General features: G+C 38.3%; 1 protein-coding gene across 1 annotated transcript; it reads left to right on the forward strand.

Annotated features, from left to right (window-relative positions):
- Positions 1–698: 698 nt before the first annotated feature.
- nyx (nyctalopin) lies at positions 699–13567 on the forward strand. The gene is made up of 4 exons (XM_028590385.1): positions 699–918; positions 8123–8409; positions 10506–10810; positions 12745–13567. Exons 1-4 carry the CDS (start codon positions 699–701, stop codon positions 13565–13567), a joined length of 1635 nt encoding a protein of 544 aa, XP_028446186.1.
- Positions 13568–27921: the final 14354 nt, after the last annotated feature.

Genomic DNA, 27921 nt, shown 5'->3' on the forward strand with positions numbered 1-27921 from the left:
TTTTCTTTGGGGTCGTTTTGCGTTTCTTTTTTCACATCTGTGTCTAAAACATTGAAAAAGCAGATGATAAATAAATGACGCTCAAAAAGCAGGGCTGTAGTCTAGTCGTAGACCAGGACTAGTCGAGACCGAGTCCAAGTGAGAGACGGTTGATACCGAGACAAAAAAATAAAGAATCCTCTTCAAGACCACTCCCTTACCTGTTCATGTGATGGGAGGGACCGTATATCTTCTACTTTAAGATGATCATTGTGCTTTATTATTTGTAATAATCAAAAAGCAAGTGCAGAGTAACACACTACAGGATCAAATTAGGCCATATTATTATTAACTTTAAAATATAACCTGGAAATGTTCCCATTCTTGGACTTGTGACTTGTCCTGAAGAATCCAGAGTACAGAGAGCTCTCTGGCATCGTGTCTGTGGTCTAAATGGAACTGAGTGATACCTGATGATTGAGGTATATGATGCAGCCAGGTGTGTACCAGGTGACCAATCACAACGCCCGTCCTAGATGGAGTTTGAAGTAAACTAACACCTGTTGTCTGAACGAGCGCGCTTCATCACTGGTTTTGTTTTGAAGGAGGAAGTTACTTTAGAACAAAAGCATAAAGTGCTGGACTCGGTCGAGACCAGCTGGAATATTTGGCGAGTCCAACGGTCCGACTCCGAGACAAGTCCGAGTCCAAATACCAACATGTCCGAGTCCGAGACAAGTCTGAGTCCAAATACCAACGAGTCCAAGACAAGTTCGAGTCCAAATACCAACAAGTCCAACAGCCGAGTCCGAGACAAGTCCGAGTCAAACAGCCGAGTCCGAGACAAGTCCGAGTCCAACAGCCGAGTCCGAGACAAGTTCGAGTCCAAATACCAACAAGTCCAACGCCCGAATCGGAGACAACAGAAAAGCATGTTGAGTCTGTGTGTGTTTGTCTGTCAATGTGTGCGCGTGTTTGTGTGTGTCTCTGTGTCTGTGTGTTTGTGTGTTTGTGTTCGTGTCTGTCTGTGCATATGTGTGTGTGTTTGTGTCTGTCAATGTGTGTGTGCGTGTGTGTCTGTCTGTCTGTCTGTGTCTGTGTCTGTGTGTGTGTGTGTGTGTGTGTGTGTGTGTGTGTGTGTGTGTGTCTGTCTGTCTGACGAGGTGAGCCGAATCCCCCAGCGACCCAAATCTACAGACAGTTGTCACAATCGTCTGTTCCCACGGTAACCTGATTTTGGTTAGTGTGCTGGACTTTAAAGTGACGTGAACACGTGAGTAAGCTGACCTGTTGTTGTGACCTTTGTGGGAGCTCTTTAAGCAGTAAAGAGACCAGACAATGGTTCCATCTAAACGGGTTTACCCCACTTAAAGTAGGTTTCATAACCACCCGGCCACTGACCCCAATCACACTGTTGTATAATGTCTCGGTCTCTTTTTAAAAACTATCATTTTAGGGAACGCGTTCATCTCTGTGGTCTATAAAGCATCGGACAGTACAGTATTCTTATTTAACAACGTATATTCATCAGATCACCCCGGTGACGGCACACTGATCCCCTAATCCATTTCAACAGTTTTATGTCCAACTTCATGCTGTGTGTGTGTGTGTGTGTGTGTGTGTGTGGGGGGGTGGGGTCTGTATGTGGCTGTGTGTGTCTGTCTGTGTGTGGGTGGGTGTGCGTGTGTGTGTCTGTGGCTGTGTGTGCGGGTGTGGGTATGGTCTGGGTGTGTGTCTGTGGGTGTGTGTCTGTGGGTGTGGTCTTTGTGTGTGTGTGTGTGTGTGTCTGTGGCTGTGTGTGTGTCTGTGGCTGTGTGTGTGTGTGTGTGTGTGCGTGTGTGTGTGTGTGTGTGTGTGTGTGTGTGTGTGTGTGTGTGTGTTTGTGTGTGTGTCTGTGGGTGTGTCTGTGGGTGTGTGTGTGTGTGTGTGTGTGTGTGTGTGTGGGGTTTATGTGTGTGCGTGTGTGTCTGTGGCTGTGTGTGCGGGTGTGGGTATGGTCTGTGTGTTTGTGTGTGTGTGTCTGTATGTGTGCGTGTGTGTGTGTGTGTGTGTGTGGGTGTGGTCTTTGTGTGTGTGTGTGTGTGTGTGTTTGTGTCTGTCTGTCTGCCTGTGTGCGTCTGTGTGTGTGGGTGTGATCTTTGTGTGTGTGTGTGTGTGTGTGTGTGTTTTGTGTCTGTCTGTCTGTGTGTGTGTGTGTGTGTGTGTGTGTGTGTGTGTGTGTGTGTGCCTGTGTGTGTGTGTCTGTGTCTGTGGCTGTAGGTGTGTGTGTGTGTGTGTAATCTGTGTGTGTTTCTAAGTTACCACTCTGCCCCGTTTTGATCTGAGAGCTTCTCTTTACTTCTGTAATCCTGCCAACCGCCCATCTCCATCCACCACTCCATCCAGGGGATTGACTGCCATTAAGAGATGGCTTTTTGGTGTGTGTGTGTGTGTGTGTTTCATAACACACACACACACACACACACACACACAGTGGAGGGGGGAGGATGAAGTGTAAAAACACAACCACACACACTGAGAAGTGCGTCAGGCAGAAGCATCAGTGTTGCCGTTGCAGGCTGATGTGGGACGAGCAGGATGGACACACCAGGCACCGATATTTGGACCGGGACTTTTAACCCACATGGATGCAACCATCTGGAAAGATCTCCAGGTCCATCAGGTATATGTCGCTTCCTTTCTCTCTGCATGTCCTCCCCATTTCTTTCTTTCTTTCTGTTTGCTCAGGTTAAAGGCCCTGATACACCCACACATGGGGTTTCTTCCCAGGACTGTCTGGAGGTTGTATAGCCATACATTGATGCAGAAAAGGCACACGTTGTTGCAGGAAGATTCAACAGAAATGCTAAGAAATGAAGTGAAAATTTCATTTTTCCTCAAAAGTGGAGATCTCAACCCCCAAATGTCGAACCCAAAGTTCGGCCCTTGACTGATAGACATCTTCCTGAGTCTCCTGTAAGCTCTGTTGCACCTGTCAGTGCAGGACTAACGACAGCTTTGTCATTCTTATTGGTTGAAAGGATGTGTGACCTCATAAATTCCCATCTATGCTTCAACCATAGCAGAAGTCTAAGCAGCCAGAATAACTTTATTTTTTATTTTTTAAAACCCTGTGTGGCTGTTAAGAGACTTTAACATTTGGGATATTGTGTAAATTAGCTTTTTTTACGGAGACAACATCAAATTGTAACTTTCCTCTGTTGTCACCAGTTTAAAGTTAAGGAGTCAAATGGAGCTGAAACGGCCCCTCTTGAATTCACTTACACACTTCCCAACAAACTGGCTTCGGGACATATTTATGTAACTCATAACCGTTCATCGTTAAGTGCTGCTGTGCTGCTTTTGTGCCGTTTCAGACCGCCGTTAATCCTGGCATGTCCCAGATGAGAGACTACAGTAATGACTGTCATCACTTTCACTGGTCAGTTTCAATCCCTTCTCTCCTTTTCTGCTTCTTGTTTTCCCTCCTCCGCTGCCAAAATGCTCTGCACAGTTTACACTGGCTTGGTGAAAGAAACCACACACTTTTAAACCTTGTTTAATAATAAGAATAATAATGAATAATGTCTTAGCACAGGAAACATAAAGATTTCTGTCAGTGAAGCATCCAGAAAATGTGCATCCATCAAAGACATTTCATCTACGGTGGCTGAATCTCACTCCCCCTAAATTGCATCCACGTTTCCTTCACTTGCTTCCCTTCCTACACACTACACACTACGCACTATGCACTATAAACTACACACTACTCACATACTACGCACTAGGAAACGAGGAAATGTGTTTTTAGAGGGATGTAGTCTATGTATATCGACGGATCGGGCTAAAAGGAAAGCAGGGCCGAACTCGAGCGAATGTGAGCTGAATGCAGGCACAGACAGTACCTATTGTCGTGGGGCTAACCTCTGATGTAAGCTGTTCTGTCCTAATCACATCGCCATTTCACCAGCAGCTGGCAAAGAGACAGTTTAGCCCCAAAACCTGCCGCTCAACATGACTCAAATATCAAATCAAATGTCCTGACGCTGAAACGATCCATCGCTAATGCTCATCCTAACGGCTGCCAAATATTGGGCTCTTCTTCTTCTGTGTAAATACGTTACTGCGGACCTGAGGTCAAAAGGTGAATATGTGCTGCGCCCGTTGGCTGGATAGGATGGCCTGTGTTGGCTTTATGTTTTTATTATAAAAATAATCGTTTTTTTTTTTTTTTTTTTGTGCATTGGCAAGAATCTGGCGATACGATGCGTATCACGATACATGGGTCACGATTCAATATATTTCAAATATATTTCGATACTGTGCCTAAGGCAATATATTGGGATCAATTTGTTATTATTTTTTCATTTTAAACATTCAGAACAGACAAACACACTTGAACATGAACCATCACCCACTCCCACCCCCCCCCCCCCCCCCCATTGGGATTTTTTTAAAGTATAATTTTAGACAAACTAATATGTAAAAAAAAGACATGATGTTCATATGCTAATGTAGGCCAAAGTTCAGCCATAGCTACATAGTTAGCTTCTAGCAAAAGTCAGTCACTGTGAGGCACTGCTAGGCACTGATAGGCACTGATAGGCCCTATTAGGCACTGTTAGGCACTCTTAGACACTGTTAGGCACTGTTAGACACTGTTAGGCACTGTTAGACACTGCTAGGCACTGTTAGACACTGCTAGGCACTGCTAGGCACTGTTAGACACTGCTAGGCACTGTTAGACACTGCTAGGCACTGTTAGGCACTGCTAGGCACTGTTAGACACTGCTAGGCACTGTTAGACACTGCTAGGCACTGTTAGGCACTGTTAGGCACTGCTAGGCACTGTTAGACACTGCTAGGCACTGTTAGGCACTGTTAGGTACTGCTAGGCACTGTTAGGCACTGTTAGGCACTGCTAGGAACTGTTAGGCACTGTTAGACACTGTTAGACACTGTTAGACACTGTTAGACACTGTTAGACACTGTTAGACACTGTTAGGTACTGCTAGGCACTGTTAGACACTGTTAGGTACTGCTAGGCACTGTTAGACACTGTTAGGTACTGCTAGGCACTGCTAGGCGAGGACACTAGTGGTGCGTCTCAGCATAGCCATCTAAAAGTAGGTGGGTTTAAACACAACATAAACGTGAACCACTGTCTTTTTGAAAATCGATACAGTATTGCTAAATAAAATATCGCGATACTCGAGGGAATTGACTTTTTTATTAATGTATTTACAAATGTTTCAAATATAAATTATAGTATTTACACATAACATTTTCACTAAACCACAGCTATTTCTTGGGGGTGCTAAGTGGGTGTCTTATGGGGCAGCTACAGCACCCCCCAAGCCCCTCCCTGGCGCCGCCCATGCGTTTGTCCTATCGAAGACATTTAATGCCTCACCCTTCAGCGTGTTTGTAGAACGCACCAGGCAGAGCAGCCGATGTAAGATGACGTAGTATTAAGAGAGACAACTGTGGTAGTTTGAAAGCCCCAAATGAAGCCCCAAATTTCGCAAAGGGAGGTTACTTGGGGGGTTGGATGGGTCAAACAACACAGAACTTTCACCCAGGAGACTGGGGATCGTGTCCCGTGTGTCATGCATCATCCTCCCTTCACCGCACATTTAAGACAAATATAAGTAGCCTAATTTATTTTGTCCTCGTTGCTTTGGGGTCAACTTTAGTGATCCAGAGAAAGCCCCCTTACTGCTTTATATTCCGTTATGTTTTGGATGTCATCTGTGTTTTCCCTTCTCATAGGAGAAATAAAGGTATTCTCAGAAGGTCACCCCAGGGTGCACTCAAATGGCAGGGAGCCTCTCGTTCAGAGCGTGGGCTGCAGATTGTAGCACAGCACCAGTAATTAGTACTTCACATGTCAGGTGGAGCTTCCAGTCTGCCCTGGGCTTTGTGTTAAAACCGTGGCCTGCGGGTGTAACCTCTGTCCTCTACCAGGGGGACACAGAGCCTGAGATGTCTGTTTAACCACCTTTAATTACTACAGGTGCATGATTAGTGTCCCAGCCAGCTTCTTATTCAACACACACACACACACACACACTGGCCAGACACATCCACTTCATCTTAACATAAGTTCTTTAAATCTGAATGACAGGGCGCCTGGGTAGCTCACCTGGTAGCTTCCCACCTGGCGCCTATATGCAGAGGCTCAGTCCTCAATGCAGCTCAGGGTTCGAGTCCGACCTGCGGCCATTTGCTGCATGTCTTCCCCCTCTCTCTCCCCCCCTGCAAAATTACGAATCCCACTATGGCCACGCCAAGAACCGCCCTACGAAGCACCACTATTGGTTGGGGTTAGGCATTTCACCTCGAGTGGTTAAGGTTAGATTTGGGTTAAAACTATTAGGGTTAGGGGATTGGTCAGGAGATAGGACCTCTACATGTAAGCATGGATGCCTGGCCAATAGTAGTTTGTGAACGCTATTGAAGGGCCGGGCTTGGCATGGTCATAGTGGGAAAAAACATATCGCCTCTCCTCCTTTCCTGTCTACAGCTGTCCTGTCTATTAAAGGGATATGCCACCGTTTGTTGAAATAGGGCTTATCACAGTCTCCTCTAGCTGTAGATAGGTGGGGTCTCCCCTGGCTGTAGATAGGTGGGGTCTCCTCTAGCTGTAGATAGGGGGGGTCTCCCCTAGCTGTAGATAGGTGGGGTCTCCCCTGGCTGTAGATAGGTGGGGTCTCCCCTAGCTTTAGATAGGTGGGGTCTCCTCTAGCTGTAGATAGGTGGGGTCTCCTCTAGGTGTAGATAGGTGGGGTCTCCTCTAGCTGTAGATAGGTGGGGTCTCCCCTAGCTGTAGATAGGTGGGGTCTCCTCTAGCTGTAGATAGGTGGGGTCTCCCCTAGCTGTAGATAGGTGGGGTCTCCCCTAGCTGTAGATAGGTGGGGTCTCCCCTAGCTTTAGATAGGTGGGGTCTCCTCTTGCTGTAGATAGGTGGGGTCTCCCCTAGCTTTAGATAGGTGGGGTCTCCTCTAGGTGTAGATAGGTGGGGTCTCCTCTAGCTGTAGATAGGTGGGGTCTCCTCTAGCTGTAGATAGGTGGGGTCTCCCCTAGCTGTAGATAGGTGGGGTCTCCTCTAGCTGTAGATAGGTGGGGTCTCCCCTAGCTGTAGATAGGTGGGGTCTCCCCTAGCTTTAGATAGGTGGGGTCTCCTCTAGCTGTAGATAGGTGGGGTCTCCCCTAGCTGTAGATAGGTGGGGTCTCCCCTAGCTTTAGATAGGTGGGGTCTCCTCTTGCTGTAGATAGGTGGGGTCTCCCCTAGCTGTAGATAGGTGGGGTTTCCCCTAGCTGTAGATAGGTGGGGTCTCCCCTAGCTGTAGATAGGTGGGGTTTCCCCTAGCTGTAGATAGGTGGGGTCTCCCCTAGCTGTAGATAGGTGGGGTCTCCCCTAGCTGTAGATAGGTGGGGTCTCCTCTAGCTGTAGATAGGTGGGGTTTCCCCTAGCTGTAGATAGGTGGGGTCTCCTCTAGCTGTAGATAGGTGGGCCAACGCATTTTTTCTGCATGCATCGTTTTAATCCGGTGCAACACCGGCAGCGCAGCCGCTAGTTAGCTTAGCATAGTGAATGGAATCCTATGTTGCCGGTTAGCATGTTGTGAGTAAAAGTGAGCCAACAAAAGACAAAAAAAACAACCTAATTACTTGCACTGAGACAAAAAATGTGTTGGTAAACCTATCTACAGCCAGGGTAGAGCGTGATAAGAACTATTTCAACAAGTGGCGTATTCCTTTAAAGACTAAAATGCCAAAATATTTATCTAAACAAAAAAAAAAAAAAAAAGCTATAGTGCGTAGTTTCTGTTGCCCCCATGAGGAATTCTACGTAATGACAACAAAACGACACAGTATGCTCACTACAATAAACCAGACTACGCCACTTGTTGTTTTCCTAAACCCAACTGTCCAGTTCTTCTTTACCTAAACCCTAACCTAACCTAACGTTAGCGTTAGAGATGCTGGTAGGTTGGATTTGGTTCTCTTTCGCCCAGAGCCCGGTTACCTGTTTCCACCATGCTTCCAGTCTTTACACAATATTGAAAGCACTTCATTCCTTTCCCTGGCTCTCGTAGTTCTTTCTTTGCAGTAAAGTATTTGTGACTGACTGCGGTGTTGTCTCCCGCCCCCCCACCAGTCTCGGTGCTGTGCCTGCTGCCCCCGGCGGTGCTGGCCCGGTGGTCGTGTGTCCGGGCGTGTCCTCCGCCCTGCTCCTGCACCCAGGAGAAGAGCTGCACGGTGCTGTGCGACCGCGCCAGCATCTCGGAGCTGCCCAAAGAGTTCCCCTGCGAGGCGTCCGCCATCAACCTGGACAAGAACAAACTCAAGTTCCTGTCGGAGCGGGCCTTCGGCACGCTGCCCTCCCTCAAGACGCTCTCTCTGGACCACAACAACATCTCCTTCATCACCCCCGGGGCCTTCAAGGTCTGCTCAGATTTTGTGCTGATGTTCGAGTGCACTTCTCTTAAAGAGAAGCAGGAATAATGACTAGTAGGTAGAGCTAAAAGCTGCGATTTCTTTTATAAAAAAACTCCATTTACGATTCGATTTCCCCCCTTCCATTTAAAACAAAATAACTGCAAACTGTAAATATATTTTTAAAATATATCTTTATTGTATTTAATTAAAGTGCATCAACATAAACAAAATTGCACAGGCAAACCCTTTCTCTAATTGAAAAGTCACTGTGCAGTGTGCAACAAAGATTGTTAAACATCCAAATTATTTATACTGTATTTGGATTAAAAAAAATCGTATATATATATATATCGTATATTTGTATCTTGTTAAACTGTCACTTTTTTGCTTGCATGTGGCCCAGATTTCCTCAGAAATTCATGTTCTATCCTGAAAACACCTCTTTTGCAGAGGGTGCATTTTTGTTTTATAGATGTGTAATGCAAAGTAGTAAATTAAATCTGTTCTCTTGACTGTAGCTTTGGCTGAAATCGAGTTAAACTGGCTCATTCACTATAACTTATAAATTAAGAAATGCACTGATTCCCTTTCCACAACCAAACTCTTTTTAAAGTGTCAACTTTGTCTCATGTTATTTCATGTCTTGTCTTTGTTATAGCCTGTCTTGCTGTTTTTATTATGTTTTAAATCTAATGTATGGTGACCTTGGGTGTTTTAAAATGCCCCTCCAAATGAAATGTATTATTATTATTATTATTATCGCTTTAGTTTGGGGTCTATTAAACCAAACCGCCCCTTGTGAAGTTGTGAAACTACATATTTCACTGTTCCCCCTATAAAAGTTGTTGGCAATTGTCTTTTTTTTGATGAGGCCAGTCACAGACTGATGGCAGATCCCAGTAGTTTCTGCGATGACAGAATCATGGAAGGAATTGGGCAATTGAGAATTTAATAAAGCTATAAGAAAGATTCAATAAGGCCCTACATTAAGTCAGCGCTAAAAGCTGAGTGGAAATCAAAATAAATAAAACATGTCTACATCTAAGTTTCCAACCGAGCTGGCGCACTAAAAGTATAGTTAAAAAAAAAACGTCTTAACCCTTAATTAATTAACTTAAACCAATTTTTTTTAAACGTCTTTGTCACTTTTTCCAACGTTTTATTTTTAAATTCATGGTCAATACACCTAATTTACACAACATTATACCTAATTTTTGAGTTAAAAAAGCAGAAATTACTTTGACTAATAGTTAATATCAGAGGATGTTGAGTGGATCACAGACTGGTTTATGTCAAAGTTTAGTCAAGATACTGTTAAACCAATGTTTAAAACCATTTAAACGTTGAATAAAACACCCAAAATTCAATAAAAGTAATCATTAATTTTACATGCAAAGATTGTTGAATGGGTTCCATACAAAGTACATCCATGCATCCGTGCTATTTTGGGGGCATTTTGGTTCAAAGAAACCCATATTTCTTTTAAAGATTGTTTTTTTGGGGCTTCCCTTTATTAAACAGTGAAAGTGGACAGGCTAGAAAGGGGGAGAGAGACAGGGGACGACAAACAGCAAAGGGCAGCAGGTCGGACTCGAACCCGCGTCGCTGCAGGACTCGCCACCATGGGGCGAACACTCTTACTGGGTGAGCTAAAGGCCCCCCCCAGAAGCTCATATTTATGATATAATAACTTTGAAAATGGGTCATATTTGACCCGAGGACAGCACAAGGGTTAAAAATACATTAATAATTCCCAGTGGCTTATGCTTGGTGGGGGGCAACTTAATAATAATAATAATAATAATAATAATAAATTGAATTTATATAGTGCTTTTCATAGACTCAAAGTCGCTTAAACGGGGTCTATTGGTCCATTATATACTGTCTGTGGGTTCTTCCTACAGAGAGAGTTTAGGCGCCCCCCCAAAGAGGTTTTAGCCAGTGCAAAAGGAAATTCATGGCAAAAACGTTCCCTTTTGGTAAAAAAGTAACTGTTATGCCATTTATACTTAGGCCTGGTGTGCCACCAACCGCAATACACTGGAGAAAACCCTGTCTCTAGATCAGCACATTTAACACACAACTGACCCTCTGTTCTGCAGGGCCTTCCCAACCTGGTGGAGCTGAGAATGGCGCACAACGACTACATCAGTTACCTTCACACACGGGCGTTCACGGGGCTGAAGAAGCTGGTGCGCCTGGACCTGTCAGACTGTAACCTCTTCAACATCCCGGACCGCATCTTCCTGGAGCAAACCGCGCTGAAGGAGCTGCTCTGCTTCCAGAACAACTTTAGGAGGATCCCCGGGGCGTTCAGAGGCATGGAGAACCTGACGCACATCTACCTGGAGAGGAACCGGATCGAGGCGGTGGCCTACAACTCCCTGCTGGGCCTGGGCAGTCTCAAGTACGTCGCAGGCTGGAAGTAGCTCATGTAAAAGCTATAGTGTCTTAAGGTCTGGCTACACCACAGATGCATTCTGGGATAGGAGAAAAAAACGCTCTGGGTTGTTTGTATTTCTTTAAAGGTCCCATGGCAGGACAATTTCACTTTATGAGTTTTTTTTAACATTCATATGCGTTCCCCCAGCCTGCCTATGGTCCCCCAGTGGCTAGAAATGGTGATAGGTGTAAACCAAGCCCTGCTCTGCCTTTGAGAAAATGAAAGATCAGATGGACCAATCAGGAATCTTCTCCTTATGATGTCATAAGGAGGAAGGTTACCTCCCCTTTCTCTGCTTTGCCCGCCCAGAGAATTTGGCCCCCCCATGAGAGAGAGACATCATGGCTTTCAAACGAGCAAAGTACACATGAACACATGAACTTCGGGAAAGAGACTTCAGATACAGTATTAGGGGTCCACTAAGGTCTATATAAAAGAGACTTCAGATACAGTATTAGGGGACCACTAAGGTCTATATAAGAGAGACTTCAGATACAGTATTAGGGGACCACTAAGGTCTATATAAGAGAGACTTCAGATACAGTATTAGGGGACCACTAAGGCCTATATAAAAGAGACTTCAGATACAGTATTAGGGGACCACTAAGGTCTATATAAGAGAGACTTCAGATACAGTATTAGGGGACCACTAAGGTCTATATAAGAGACTTCAGATACAGTATTAGGGACCACTAAGGTCTATATAAAAGAGACTTCAGATACAGTGTTAGGGGACCACTAAGGTCTATATAAAAGAGACTTCAGATACAGTATTAGGGGACCACTAAGGTCTATATAAGAGAGACGTCAGATACAGTATTAGGGGACCACTAAGGCCTATATAAAAGAGACTTCAGATACAGTATTAGGGGACCACTAAGGTCTATATAAAAGAGACTTCAGATACAGTATTAGGGGACCACTAAGGCCTATATAAAAGAGACTTCAGATACAGTATTAGGGGACCACTAAGGTCTATATAAAAGAGACTTCAGATACAGTGTTAGGGGACCACTAAGGTCTATATAAGAGAGACTTCAGATACAGTATTAGGGGACCACTAAGGCCTATATAAAAGAGACTTCAGATACAGTATTAGGGGACCACTAAGGCCTATATAAAAGAGACTTCAGATACAGTATTAGGGACCACTAAGGTCTATATAAAAGAGACTTCAGATACAGTATTAGGGGACCCCTAAGGTCTATATAAAAGAGACTTCAGATACAGTATTAGGGAACCACTAAGGCCTATATAAAAGAGACTTCAGATACAGTATTAGGGGACCACTAAGGTCTATATAAAAGAGACTTCAGATACAGTATTAGGGGACCACTAAGGTCTATATAAAAGAGACTTCAGATACAGTATTAGGGGACCACTAAGGTCTATATAAAAGAGACTTCAGATACAGTATTAGGGGACCACTAAGGCCTATATGAAAGCATCCAAAGAGAACCATGTCATGGGACCCTTTAAACCAATCACAATGGTCTTTGGACGCAGCTACGGTGGCTCTGCTAAATAGTCTCAGGAAGGAACTTGTTTTGGTGGAACATTATCACCTCGCAAAAGAAAACGCCACATCCAATATTAAATGAAGTGAACTGTTGACACAATACAGTAACGTATTTAAATGAGCTGATACATGGTTAAACGTCATTAGCTCTTACCAGTGTATCTCCGTGTGTACTTGGTCCACAGTAATCCCACCAATCAGTCCCAAAACGTCCCAGTTAGAGAGGAAATGCCCTAAACATATTCTTTGAAAATCTTTACAATCATTGCCCGAAGGAACCAAGCAGGCCCGCTTTGTTGCACGATCCAAAATTGTCTTCAAAACGTCAAACGTCAAAATTGGCCGGAATTCTCCTTTAAACATCTCTGTCTTCTTCCAGGTACCTGAACCTCCAGGAAAACCGCATCAACGTGATCCACGACCAGTCCTTCCAGGACCTCTTGCGGCTGGAGAACTTCTACCTCAACGACAACGTGCTGTGTGATCTACCGCGGCACGCCTTCAAGGGCCTCGTCCGCCTCAAGATGCTCAACCTCGGGGGGAACCTGCTGACCAACGTGTCCAAGACCTGGTTCGGTGACCTGGTGGAGCTGGAGGTCCTGTACCTGGACAGGAACCAGCTGGTCTACATCGAGGAAGGCACATTTGAGAACCTGACCAGCCTGATCACGCTCCACCTGAACAGCAACAACCTCACCACCCTTCCCTTCCCCGTCTTCCAGCCCGTCTACTTCCTGGGCCGCCTCTACCTCTTCCGAAACCCCTGGGAGTGCGACTGCTCCCTAGAGTGGCTGAAGGAGTGGATGGAAAGCTACAAGCTGGTGCGGGACATCCCGTGCGCCTCGCCTTCCTCCGTGGCGGGGCTGGATCTCGGCGAGGTGGTTTTCGCCAAGGCGAACGGCACGTGCGTGGACCCCGGAGAGCTGAACCTGACCACGGTGTCGTCGGAGATAGCCTCCACCACGGAAAACCGCTTCAACAGCCTCATTTCCAAGCTGCTGCAGCAGGAGCTCCGAGAGGAGATGGGGAATGGGACGGAGAGCCTCCGCAACGGGACCCTGCCCGAGGACGGGCAGCTGTCTGCGGGGGTCGGAGGGCGGCAGGCCCAGGCACGCCGATCGCTCCTCGGCTTCACCGTGGCGTGGCTCATCTTTGGTTTGATTGGCCGGTCAGATATTAATCACAGTCTTTCTTGCACATGAGGATTTTGGCTTCCTGACCCACTGGAAACAACAAGGAGTAGCTTTTTTTTTTTTAAATTGCCGATGAGATAAAAGATGTTTTCAGCACACAGGAATGCTTTTCCTTTCACGTGTGGTTGCTGGTGCGAGTTTTTCCCGCCCAAAACATTGGATTTGTGGGATTCCGCAAGCAATTCTTCACATGGAAAGACTGGGGGCGACATGGCGGCATTTAGTTCCACGCGAGCTGTTTCTATACGATAATCTAGGATATTTATAGATGACACATCTGACGCATATATCGTTCATTGTAGGTTATATATAAACAGCTCTGCCAAAGCTGTACGCTTGCAGGATTGACTTCTACTGTGTGGATTTCAAACTGTGGATTACTGTGACGACGTGATGAAAATGTACACGTGAACATCCACCTTTTGTTCCATAATGCTCAATTTTAATTAAACATTACATAATATTCGTAGCATTACATAGTCTGTTTTTTTTTCATTGACATCTATGTGTAAAGTTAAAGGAGATAAGAGCTCCTGTAGTTATCTCCTAAACAGATGTCCAGATTGTCCTCTCTGCTCTAAATGTGAGTTCTGCAGCTTTTCCATGAATGCATTAATCTTCTTATTGCATGCAGGCTCAGTGTCGTTGCCGCTTGTGTTCGCTACAGCGTAATGGAGGGACTCTCTCGTTCCTCCGATGCCCCTCATGGACATGACCTCTCTTTATAGGGCGGGTGTGATTGCCATATGGCAGGTTGTGGATGGGGGAGGGGGAAAGTGTCAACGCATGTCAGTTCCCTTTGGGATAATAAAAGTAGGGCTGCAACTGACGATTACTTTCATTGTCGATTATTAATGCTGATTATTTTCTCGATTGTTACGCCCTGCAGTGCCCTGCTACGCCATGAACTACTACAACTACTATTTCTAGTCATTGTTCCATTATCTTTATTGTGACTATTATTGCCACTGTTCATCACACCCCCAACCGGCACCGTCAGACACCGCCTACCAAGAGCCTGGGTCTGTCCCAGGTTTCTCCCTCACCACTGAATGCTTGCTCTTGGGGGAATTACTGGAATTGTTGGGTCTTTGTAAACTAGAGTGTGGTCTAGACCTACTCTATCTGTAAAGTGTATTGAGATAACGCTTGTTATGATTTGATACTACAAATAAAATTTAATTGAACTTAATTGATTAATCAATTCGTTGTTTGGTCTCTATAAAATGTCAGAAAATGTTGGAAAAATGTGGATCAGTGCTTCACCAAAAAGCCTGAGATGACGTCCTCAAATGTCTCGTTTTGTCCACAACTCAAAAGATATTCAGTTCACTGTTCCGGAGGAGAGAAGGAACTAGAACAATATTCACATTTTACAAGCTGGAACCAGATATTTTTTTACATTTTATTCATAAAGAATTACTCAAACTCGATTCATGGATTATAAAAATAGTTGCCGATTCATTATCATTATTCAACAGCTAATCGATTCATCTTTGCAGCTCTAATGAAAAGCTTTTAGGTATATTACATTGCAAACAAATGAAGTGTTCTTAAAGTGCAACATATTCTGCTTACTGCAAACTTTATGTGTAGCTGACAACGTTAAAGATATCCCTGTTCAAACTGCTTTCTTTTCACCCTGATGAATGTAAAATAGTTTGGTTTGGACACACAGTGATCCGGTTTAATGGTGTTGTTACACAGAAATGCTCTGTAAGGATACATTTTTCTAAATAAAATAAAGAAATTGTTGTTGAACTTTTGACGTGCCTGCTCAGTGACTCGACCCCTTTCAGTGGTGAACGCACATTAATGTGCACACTGGCCTGTTGGCTCTTTAATGTGGGATAAGCTGGGACTACTGGGCCGGCTGGATGCTGCGTCTCTATCATCCCTCTCTCATCTACCATTGCTCTATTGCAGTTGTTTTTCTTAATTCAACCCAGTGAAAACTAAGACATTTTTTACCGTTTTTTTTTGTTGCTCCTGTCACATTATTGCTCACTGTGAGCTAATTTTTCACTCTTTCACTTCTTCAATCTGCAAGTCTGGCATCTCAAATTAAAAAGCACAAAAATGGTCAGAAGTAGGAATAGCTCCTGAATGTCTTTTGAGCTGTATAACACAGTTATCATGGCATAAAACATAAAAAAGGGAAAACGTAACTTAAAGGAATCTGCTGACTTATTGGGACCTTAGCTTATTCACCGTATCCCCCAGAGTCCATACATAGCCTTCTCATCCGTGCGTGTCCTAACTCTGTCTGACGCCCCCACCGCTAACTTAGCTTAGCACAGATCCTGGAGGTAACAAGCTCCATCTAGCCTAGCTCGCACAGATCCTGGAGGTAACCGGCTCCATCTAGCCTAGCTCGCACAGATCCTGGAGGTAACCGGCTCCATCTAGCTTACTGCTCCCAATAAGTGACAAAATAACACCAACATGTTCCTTTTACATGTTGTGATTTTTATAGTCACAGCGTGTCCAAATAACAAGGTCACATGACACACAGGAATCTTCTAACAGTATACATACTGGGAACTATATTCTCGGGCGGAGGGATTTGCTCGCAGCACCTGAGAAGCCCCGTGGTGAGGAGCAGAGAGTAACAACAAGCTTTTCAGGTGTCACTCTGCCCAAGTAAAAAAGTCATTAAAAAAAGTCATAGCATAGTATGCCGAAAAAAAAGTCATAGTATAGTATGCCGAAAAAAAAGTCATAGTATAGTATGTCGAAAAAAAATCATAGTATAGTATGTCGAAAAAAAAGTCATAGTATAGTATGTCGAAAAAAGTCATAGTATACTGTAGTATGTCGAAAAAATCTTAAAAAAGTTATAGTATAGTATGTCGAAAAAAGTCATAGTATAGTATGTCAAAAAAAGTCTTAAAAAAGTCATAGTATAGTATGTTGAAAAAAGGATTGAAAAAGTCATAGTATAGTATGTCGAAAAAATTCTTAAAAAAGTCATAGTATAGCATGTCGAAAAAAGTCATAGTATAGTATGTCGAAAAAAGGATTGAAAAAGTCATAGTATAGTATGTTGAAAAAAGTCTTAAAAAAGTCATAGTATATTATGTCGAAAAAAGTCATAGTATAGCATGTCGAAAAAAGACTTAAAAAAGTCATAGTATAGTATATCGAAAAAAGTCATAGTATAGTATGTCAAAAAAGCCAAAGTATAGTATGTCGAAAAAGTCTTAAAAAAGTCATAGTATAGTATGTCGAAAAAAGCCATAGTATAGTATGTCGAAAAAAGTCTTAAAAAAGTCATAGTATAGTATGTCGAAAAAAGTCATAGTATAGTATGTCGAAAAAATTCTTAAAAAAGTCATAGTATAGTATGTCGAAACAAGTCATAAAAAATTCATAGTATAGTATGTTGAAAAAAGTCTTAAAAAAGTCATAGTATAGTATGTCAAAAAAAGTCTTAAAAAAGTCATAGTATAGTATGTTGAAAAATGTCTTAAAAAAGTCATAGTATAGTATGTCGAAAAAAGTCATAGTATAGTATGTCGAAAAAAGTCATAGTATAGTATGTCGAAAAAAGTCTTAAAAAAGTCATAGTATAGTATGTTGAAAAAAGGATTGAAAAAGTCATAGTATAGTATGTTGAAAAAAGTTTTAAAAAAGTCATAGTATATTATGTCGAAAAAAGTCATAGTATAGTATGTCGAAAAAATTGTTAAAAAAGTCATAGTATAGCCTGTCGAAAAAAGACTTAAAAAAGTCATAGTATAGTATGTCGAAAAAAGGACTGAAAAAGTCATAGTATAGTATGTCGAAAAAAGTCTTAAAAAAGTCATAGCTTAGTATGTCGAAAAAAGTCATAGTATAGTATGTCGAAAAAATTCTTAAAAAAGTCATAGTATAGTATGTCGAAACAAGTCATAAAAAAGTCATAGTATAGTATGTTGAAAAAAGTCTTAAAAAAGTCATAGTATAGTATGTCGAAAAAAGTCTTAAAACAGTCATAGTATAGTATGTCGAAATATATGTTTGTAACATTACATGAGTTTCTAATTATTTCGGAAATAAAAGTCATAAAAAAGTTATAGTATAGTATGTTGAAAAAAGTCTTAAAAAAGTCATAGTATAGTATGTCGAAAAAAGTCTTAAAACAGTCATAGTATAGTATGTCGAAATATATGTTTGTAACATTACATGAGTTTCTAATTATTTCGGAAATAAAAGTCATAAAAAAGTCATAGTATAGTATGTTGAAAAAAGTCTTAAAAAAGTCATAGTATAGTATGTCGAAAAAAAGGATTGAAAAAGTCATAGTATAGTATGTCGAAAAAAGTCTTAAAAAAGTCATAGTATAGTATGTCGAAAAAAGTCTTAAAAAAGTCATAGTATAGTATGTCGAAAAAATTCTTAAAAAAGTCATAGTATAGTATGTCAAAATATATGTTTGTAACATTACATGAGTTTTTAATTATTTCGGAAATAAAAGTCATAAAAAAGTCATAGTATGTCGAAAAAAGTCTTAAAAAAGTCATAGTATATTATGTCGAAAAAAGTCATAGTATAGTATGTCGAAAAAAGACTTAAAAAAGTCATAGTATAGTATGTCGAAAAAAGTCATAGTATAGTATGTCGAAAAAAGCCATAGTATAGTATGTCGAAAAAAGTCTTAAAAAAGTCATAGTATAGTATGTCAAAAAAAGTCGTAGTATAGTATGTATAAAAAATTCTTAGAAAAGTCATAGTATAGTATGTCGAAACAAGTCATAAAAAAGTCATAGTATAGTATGTTGAAAAAAGTCTTAAAAAAGTCATAGTATAGTATGTTGAAAAAAGTCATAGTATAGTATGTCGAAAAAAGTCTTAAAAAAGTCATAGTATAGTATGTCGAAAAAAGACTTAAAAAAGTCATAGTATAGTATGTCGAAAAAAGTCATAGTATAGTATGTCGAAAAAAGCCATAGTATAGTATGTCAAAAAAAGTCTTAAAAAAGTCATAGTATAGTATGTTGAAAAAAGTCATAGTATAGTATGTCGAAAAAAAAGTCATAGTATAGTATGTCGAAAAAAGTCATAGTATAGTATATCAAAAAAAGTCTTAAAAAAGTCATAGTATAGTATGTTGAAAAAAGGACTGAAAAAGTCATAGTATAGTATGTCGAAAAAATTCTTTAAAAAGTCATAGTATAGTATGTCAAAAAAAGTCTTAAAAAAGTCATAGTATAGTATGTTGAAAAAAGTCATAGTATAGTATGTCGAAAAAAAAGTCATAGTATAGTATGTCGAAAAAAGTCATAGTATAGTATATCGAAAAAAGTCTTAAAAAAGTCATAGTATAGTATGTTGAAAAAAGACTTAAAAAAGTCATAGTATAGTATATCGAAAAAAGTCATAGTATAGTATGTCGAAAAAAGACTTAAAAAAGTCATAGTATAGTATGTCGAAAAAAGTCATAGTATAGTATGTCGAAAAAAAGCCATAGTATAGTATGTCGAAAAAAGTCTTAAAAAAGTCATAGTATAGTATGTCGAAAAAAGTCATAGTATAGTATGTTGAAAAAAGTCTTAAAAAAGTCATAGTATAGTATGTCGAAAAAAGTCTTAAAAAAGTCATAGTATAGTATGTCGAAATATATGTTTGTAACATTACATGAGTTTTTAATTATTTTGAAAATAAAAGTCATAAAAAAGTCATAGTATAGTATGTCAAAAAATGTCTTAAAAAAAGTCATAGTATAGTATGTCGAAAAAAGTCATAGTATAGTATGTTGAAAAAAAGTCATAGTATAGTATGTCGAAAAAAGACTTAAAAAGTCATAGTATAGTATGTCGAAAAAAAGGATTGAAAAAGTCATATTATAGTATGTCGAAAAAAGTCTTAAAAAAGTCATAGTATAGTATGTCGAAAAAAGTCTAAAAAAAGTCATAGTATAGTATGTCGAAAAAAGTCATAGTATAGTATGTTGAAAAAATTCTTAAAAAAGTCATAGTATAGTATGTCGAAACAAGTCATAAAAAAGTCATAGTATAGTATGTTGAAAAAAGTCTTAAAAAAGTCATAGTATAGTATGTCGAAATATATGTTTGTAACATTACATGAGTTTTTAATTATTTCGGAAATAAAAGTCATAAAAAAGTCATAGTATAGTATGTTGAAAAAAGTCATAGTATAGTATGTCGAAAAAAGTCTTAAAAAAGTCATAGTATAGTATGTCGAAAAAAGTCTTAAAAAAGTCATAGTATAGTATGTCGAAAAAAGTCAGTATAGTATGTTGAAAAAAGTCTTAAAAAAGTCATAGTATAGTATGTCGAAAAAAGTCATAGTATAGTATGTCGAAAAAAGTCTTAAAAAAGTCATAGTATAGTATGTTGAAAAAATTCTTAAAAAAGTCATAGTATAGCATGTCGAAAAAAGACTTAAAAAAGTCATAGTATAGTATGTCGAAAAAAGGATTGAAAAAGTCATAGTATAGTATGTTGAAAAAAGTCTTAAAAAAGTCATAGTATATTATGTCAAAAAAAGTCATAGTATAGCATGTCGAAAAAAGACTTAAAAAAGTCATAGTATAGTATATCGAAAAAAGTCATAGTATAGTATGTCGAAAAAAGACTTAAAAAAGTCATAGTATAGTATGTCGAAAAAAGTCATAGTATAGCATGTCGAAAAAAGACTTAAAAAAGTCATAGTATAGTATGTCGAAAAAAGTCATAGTATAGTATGTCGAAAAAAGCCATAATATAGTATGTTGAAAAAAGTCTTAAAAAAGTCATAGTATAGTATGTCGAAAAAAGTCATAGTATAGTATGTTGAAAAAATTCTTAAAAAAGTCATAGTATAGTATGTCGAAACAAGTCATAAAAAAGTCATAGTATAGTATGTTGAAAAAAGTCTTAAAAAAGTCATAGTATAGTATGTCGAAATATATGTTTGTAACATTACATGAGTTTTTAATTGTTTCGGAAATAAAAGTCATAAAAAAGTCATAGTATAGTATGTTGAAAAAAGTCATAGTATAGTATGTCGAAAAAAGTCTTAAAAAAGTCATAGTATAGTATGTTGAAAAAAGAAAAAAGTCATAGTATAGTATGTCGAAACAATTCTTAAAAAAGTCATAGTATAGTATGTCGAAACAAGTCATAAAAAAGTCATAGTATAGTATGTTGAAAAAAGTCTTAAAAAAGTCATAGTATAGTATGTCGAAATATATGTTTGTAACATTACATGAGTTTTTAATTATTTCGGAAATAAAAGTCATAAAAAAGTCATAGTATAGTATGTTGAAAAAAGTCATAGTATAGTATGTCGAAAAAAGTCTTAAAAAAGTCATAGTATAGTATGTCGAAAAAAGTCTTAAAAAAGTCATAGCATAGTATGTCGAAAAAAGTCAGTATAGTATGTCGAAAAAAGTCTTAAAAAAGTCATAGTATAGTATGTCGAAAAAAGTCATAGTATAGTATGTCGAAAAAAGTCTTAAAAAAGTCATAGTATAGTATGTTGAAAAAATTCTTAAAAAAGTCATAGTATAGCATGTCGAAAAAAGACTTAAAAAAGTCATAGTATAGTATGTCGAAAAAAGGATTGAAAAAGTCATAGTATAGTATGTTGAAAAAAGTCTTAAAAAAGTCATAGTATATTATGTCAAAAAAAGTCATAGTATAGCATGTCGAAAAAAGACTTAAAAAAGTCATAGTATAGTATATCGAAAAAAGTCATAGTATAGTATGTCGAAAAAAGACTTAAAAAAGTCATAGTATAGTATGTCGAAAAAAGTCATAGTATAGCATGTCGAAAAAAGACTTAAAAAAGTCATAGTATAGTATGTCGAAAAAAGTCATAGTATAGTATGTCGAAAAAAGCCATAATATAGTATGTTGAAAAAAGTCTTAAAAAAGTCATAGTATAGTATGTCGAAAAAAGTCATAGTATAGTATGTTGAAAAAATTCTTAAAAAAGTCATAGTATAGTATGTCGAAACAAGTCATAAAAAAGTCATAGTATAGTATGTTGAAAAAAGTCTTAAAAAAGTCATAGTATAGTATGTCGAAATATATGTTTGTAACATTACATGAGTTTTTAATTGTTTCGGAAATAAAAGTCATAAAAAAGTCATAGTATAGTATGTTGAAAAAAGTCATAGTATAGTATGTCGAAAAAAGTCTTAAAAAAGTCATAGTATAGTATGTTGAAAAAAGACTTAAAAAAGTCATAGTATAGTATGTCGAAAAAAGTCATAGTATAGTATGTCGAAAAAAGCCATAGTATAGTATGTCGAAAAAAGTCTTAAAAAAGTCATAGTATAGTATGTCGAAAAAAAAGTCATAGTATAGTATGTCGAAAAAAGTCAGTATAGTATGTCGAAAAAAGTCTTAAAAAAGTCATAGTATAGTATGTTGAAAAAAATTCTTAAAAAATGGATGAATGGATGGATGGATAGTATAGCATGTCGAAAAAAGACTTAAAAAAGTCATAGTATAGTATGTCGAAAAAAGGATTGAAAAAGTCATAGTATAGTATGTTGAAAAAAGTCTTAAAAAAGTCATAGTATATTATGTCAAAAAAAGTCATAGTATAGCATGTCGAAAAAAGACTTAAAAAAGTCATAGTATAGTATATCGAAAAAAGTCATAGTATAGTATGTCGAAAAAAGACTTAAAAAAGTCATAGTATAGTATGTCGAAAAAAGTCATAGTATAGTATGTCGAAAAAAGCCATAGTATAGTATGTCGAAAAAAGTCTTAAAAAAGTCATAGTATAGTATGTCGAAAAAAGTCATAGTATAGTATGTCGAAAACGTTCTTAAAAAAGTCATAGTATAGTATGTCGAAACAAGTCATAAAAAATTCATAGTATAGTATGTTGAAAAAAGTCTTAAAAAAGTCATAGTATAGTATGTCGAAAAAAGTCTTAAAAAAGTCATAGTATAGTATGTCGAAATATATGTTTGTAACATTACATGAGTTTTTAATTATTTTGAAAATAAAAGTCATAAAAAAGTCATAGTATAGTATGTCAAAAAATGTCTTAAAAAAAGTCATAGTATAGTATGTCGAAAAAAGTCATAGTATAGTATGTTGAAAAAAGTCATAGTATAGTATGTCGAAAAAAGACTTAAAAAAGTCATAGTATAGTATGTCGAAAAAAAGGATTGAAAAAGTCATATTATAGTATGTCGAAAAAAGTCTTAAAAAAGTCATAGTATAGTATGTCGAAAAAAGTCTAAAAAAAGTCATAGTATATTATGTCGAAAAAAGTCATAGTATAGCATGTCGAAAAAAGACTTAAAAAAGTCATAGTATAGTATATCAAAAAAAGTCATAGTATAGTATGTCGAAAAAAAGTCATAGTATAGTATGTTAAAAAAATTCTTAAAAAAGTCATAGTATAGCATGTCAAAAAAAGTCATAGTATAGTATGTCGAAAAAATTTATAGTATAGTATGTCGAAAAAAGACTTAAAAAAGTCATAGTATAGTATATCGAAAAAAGTCATAGTATAGTATGTCGAAAAAATTCTTAAAAAAGTCATAGTATAGCATGTCGAAAAAAGACTTAAAAAAGTCATAGTATGTCGAAAAAAGTCATAGTATAGTATGTCGAAAAAAGTCATAGTATAGTATGTTGAAAAAAGTCTTAAAAAAGTCATAGTATAGTATGTCGAAAAAAGTCATAGTATAGTATGTTAAAAAAAGTCTTAAAAAAGTCATAGTATATTATGTCAAAAAAAGTCATAGTATAGTATGTCGAAAAAATTTATAGTATAGTATGTCGAAAAAAGACTTAAAAAAGTCATAGTATAGTATGTTGAAAAAAGTCTTAAAAAAGTCATAGTATAGTATGTCGAAAAAAGTCTTAAAAAAGTCATAGTATAGTATGTTGAAAAAAGTCTTAAAAAAGTCATAGTATAGTATGTCGAAAAAAGTCTTAAAAAAGTCATAGTATAGTATGTCGAAATATATGTTTGTAACATTACATGAGTTTCTAATTATTTCGGAAATAAAAGTCATAAAAAAGTTATAGTATAGTATGTTGAAAAAAGTCTTAAAAAAGTCATAGTATAGTATGTCGAAAAAAGTCTTAAAAAAGTCATAGTATATTATGTCGAAAAAAGTCATAGTATAGCATGTCGAAAAAAGACTTAAAAAAGTCATAGTATAGTATATCGAAAAAAGTCATAGTATAGTATGTCGAAAAAAGACTTAAAAAAGTCATAGTATAAGTATGTCGAAAAAAGCCATAGTATAGTATGTCGAAAAAATTCTTAAAAAAGTCATAGTATAGTATGTCGAAACAAGTCATAAAAAATTCATAGTATAGTATGTTGAAAAAAGTCTTAAAAAAGTCATAGTATAGTATGTCGAAATATATGTTTGTAACATTACATGAGTTTTTAATTATTTCGGAAATAAAAGTCATAAAAAAGTCATAGTATAGTATGTCGAAAAATGTCTTAAAAAAGTCCTAGTATAGTATGTCGAAAAAAGTCCTAGTATAGTATGTCGAAAAAAGTCCTAGTATAGTATGTCGAAAAAAGCCATAGTATAGTATGTTGAAAAAAGTCTTAAAAAAGTCATGGTATATTATGTCGAAAAAAGCCATAGTATAGTATGTTGAAAAAAGACTTAAAAAAGTCATAGTATAGTATATCGAAAAAAGTCATAGTATAGTATGTCGAAAAAATTCTTAAAAAAGTTATAGTATAACATGTCGAAAAAAGGATTGAAAGTCATAGTATAGTATGTCGAAAAAAGTCTTAAAAAAGTCATAGTATAGTATGTCGAAAAAAGTCTTAAAAAAGTCATAGCTTAGTATGTCGAAAAAATTCTTAAAAAAGTCATAGTATAGTATGTCGAAACAAGTCATAAAAAAGTCATAGTATAGTATGTTGAAAAAAGTCTTAAAAAAGTCATAGTATAGTATGTCGAAAAAAGTCTTAAAAAAGTCATAGTGTAGTATGTTGAAATATGTGTTTGTAACATTAATATTATAAAAATAATAGTATAGTATGAGGAAAAAAGGAACAAAAGTCAGTATAGTATGTCTAAATAAATGTCATAAAAAATCATTAAAAGTAGATCTCAAGTACTTTTAGTTGGTGTTATCTCAGCAGCCCCTGTGCTGAGTGTTGGGTACTGTTAGCCGGACTACATCTTCCTGAGATTCCTGTATTTCAAATCTAACTTGATGAAAAGGTAAATGAGACGCAGCTGTCCCCAGCCAGCGCTGCCTCTGATTCAGACGGTTAATGCTACGGGATTACACAGCAGTACAACACCGTGTCCAGGCTGCCGCTCAGTCTAATCACTCACTTGGCTTGATTGGAATCCCAAAATTCAGCGCTCAGACTCAGAGGTCAGCTGAGTGCACCTGAAATATGTTGTAATATGTACGTTGTAAACTGCGTCCGTGACGTCTTGTTTCCATCATTTTAAAAGTCTGTTTTAGGGGCTGCAACCTATGATTATCTTTATCATTAATTATGATGCAGGTTATTTGCTCAATTAATTGATTAATCATTTGATTTGTAAAATGCTAAACCCAATTTTATAAAGAGAAAATGTCTTTTTTTTTGTCAGAACGACAGTCCAAAAACCCAAAGCTATTCAACTTGATATTATAAAACATTTAGAGAAGCAGATACTTCTTAAGAATTTTTGGAATAGAGTCCTCAAGATCAGAGATGTACAACAAAATATCGTCCGCAAATAATGATATTGAGCTGCTATTGGATTTAATCTGGACATAACATATTTTATCTTGCCTTATGGCTTGGGCTAACGGTTCAAGAGAGATTGCAAACAGCATGGGGGAGAGCAGGCATCCCTGTCCCGAGACCCCGCTCGATGAGAAATGGCTGAGAGTGCAAGCCATTGGTTGAGACTATGGCCGTGGGATTCGCATATAAAGTACGTACCATGTCAATGAACTTGGCCCCCAAACCAAGCCTCTCCATTACTTACCACAAGTAGTTCCACTCTAGGCGGTTGAAAGCCTTTTCCGCGTCCACTGATGAAACTGCTGCCGTTGTTGGAAGGCCTTTGGCTTCCTCTATTAAATGAAATAATCTGCGTACATAGTCTACAGCATGACGCTTGGGTATGAAACCTGATTGGTCGGGGTGGACTAGCTTCTCGATAAAGCGCTCTAAGCATAGAGCCAGGACTTTGAAATAAAGCTTAATGTCAGTCCTAATGAGGCTGATGATGAGCCTGTAATTTGAACAATCCGTAGGATCTTTGCCCTTCTTTGGCATAACGGAGCTCAGCGCAGCGTTGGTTTGTTGGTGGAAACTACCCTTGTCTATGGCTGAAGTGAAAGCTTGTAAAATGGTAGGTCCTAATATTCCAAAATACTGTAAAAGAAGTTCTGATGGAATTCCATCCAATCCCAGTGTTTTCCCTTTCCGTTTTTAATGCTGATTTAAGTTCCTTTAACATAATAGGTTGACCCAGTTCTTCTGCTTCCTCTGGGTCAAGAAGAGGCAGGTTTAGCTCTTTTAGGAACTCCTGGCACTGTGTCGGTTATGAGTTGCAGGAGGATTCATACAACTTTGAGTAAAAAGATTGGAGAGTGGCGGTGATATCTTTAGGATTGGTTGAGATACCTCGGGCTGTGTGGCGGCTATTGATAGCAGCTCTGGACTCTCTTTGTTTTAATTTCAGAGCTAGCGATTTGCTTGGTTTACAGCCATTAAAATAGTAATTTTGCCTCACTGTGCATTATGAATTCAGCTCTCCTTCTTAGCAAATAATTTAGCTCTACTCGATTTGTGACTAAAAGAGTATGTGTAGATTTAGAAATGCACATCTTTAGAGACTGCTCTAACGATTTACAACGCTCTTCCAACTCTGCAATCCTTGCCTCTCTCTTTTTCTTCAAATTTGCCGCAAAGGAAGATGTGAAATCTCTAATAAATCCTTTAGTTGCTTGCCATGTATTTGCATGATCAGGGAACTGAGTCGGTATTAATCGATATAAATTCAGCCAGTTTGGTTCTTAATTCTGCATCAAAAGCTGTGTTCTGGAGAAGGGAATTATTAAATTGCCATCGGCTAGAACTTTCTCCTTACATATCACAACAGAATGTGGTTATCAGCGCATTGGGATCAGACAGAATTGCTGGTTCCATTGCTATTGTGTGGAAAATTGCCTGGAGCACAAAATATAATCAATGCGGGAGTGGGTGCGGTGACATGTGGAAAAGAAGGTGTAGGGTTGTGCATCCTCCTTATATCTGTAAGATGGTGGGATTCCACAATTGCTTTGAACATGTCTGCTATATGTTTTTGGGCTTTGGTGTGATTGACCCCTGATCTATCCTGATTTAAATCTAGTACCGCATTCATGTCTCCCCCTATAATTAGTGAATATTCGTTGAGAGAGAGCAATTCATTGGTTAGGCGCGGGAAAAAACATTTCATCATATGTAGACGGTGCATTTACTGACATAAAGGCTATTTTCCTACTCCTTATCGTGGTACATATATAAGATATTCTGCCTGATAAGTCCTTACTGCTTTTGTCTACGGTGAGGGTGCATTTCCGCGACAGCAACACAATAGAGCCCTTGGTTTTGGTGTTGTCACTAGATGAGGCAGCAACCTTAAAGTATTTATTTTGTAGACTTTTTACATCTCTTTTATGTAAATGTGACTCTTGAATAAGTGCCACATCTATGTTGTTCCTTCTTAAATAGTCCAGGAATTTAGCTCGTTTGATCGGCCCATTTATTGAAAGCTCAGCCATATTCAAAATTGACATGCATACGTCTTGAGTACCCTACCATAATTTGCTGAAAAAATGTAGTAAAGGGTGAGCTGTTTTTTGGCACCTAAGACTTATAACGAAGGTTCAGTTTAGTGTCACAGGGGACAGAAGAAACTACAAAAAATATACACATTTAAGAACCTGCAATAATCAGAGAAGTTTTAATTTGCTTTAGTAACTTTGTCAAATGACTTGAACGGAAAAATCGATTATCAAAATAGTTGGTGATTAGTTTAAAACCCTCTGAGGACGAAAGACGCTCCGGCGAGTCCGAGTAATGTTTGACAAAACTCCTACTCAAAAAGTGATATTACAAAATTTCATTTTAGACATTTATTTACTATTTTATTCATATATTATGTATGGATGCACCAAATCCAGATTTTTGGGGTTCGGCTGAATACCAAATCCACTGGTTTAAATTCTGCTGACTCCTCCTCCCATCCTCAGTCCATGAACACAGTAAACCCATGAATGAAGTAAACAACGTCCACAGCAGTGTATTTTTCATTTTATTTACCTGAAGTTGCTGCATTCTGGCTGCTGTCTGGAGATTCCTTCATGCACAAATCGTATTCTTTCAGATGTTTGATACCAAATGTTGTAACAGCGGCCATGTTGTGTGTTGTT

This window comes from Perca flavescens, chromosome 11 (assembly GCF_004354835.1).
Source record: "Perca flavescens isolate YP-PL-M2 chromosome 11, PFLA_1.0, whole genome shotgun sequence".
Taxonomy (NCBI): Eukaryota; Metazoa; Chordata; class Actinopteri; order Perciformes; family Percidae; genus Perca; species Perca flavescens.

Bases quoted from the DNA above. Each gene is read 5' to 3' on its own strand.
- nyx (XM_028590385.1), top strand. From the start codon at position 699: ATGTCCGAGTCCGAGACAAGTCTGAGTCCAAATACCAACGAGTCCAAG. The intron at 8,410-10,505 runs GTCTGCTCAGAT...TCTGTTCTGCAG, and splicing joins TCACCCCCGGGGCCTTCAAG to GGCCTTCCCAACCTGGTGGA. The intron at 10,811-12,744 runs GTACGTCGCAGG...GTCTTCTTCCAG, and splicing joins CTGGGCCTGGGCAGTCTCAA to GTACCTGAACCTCCAGGAAA.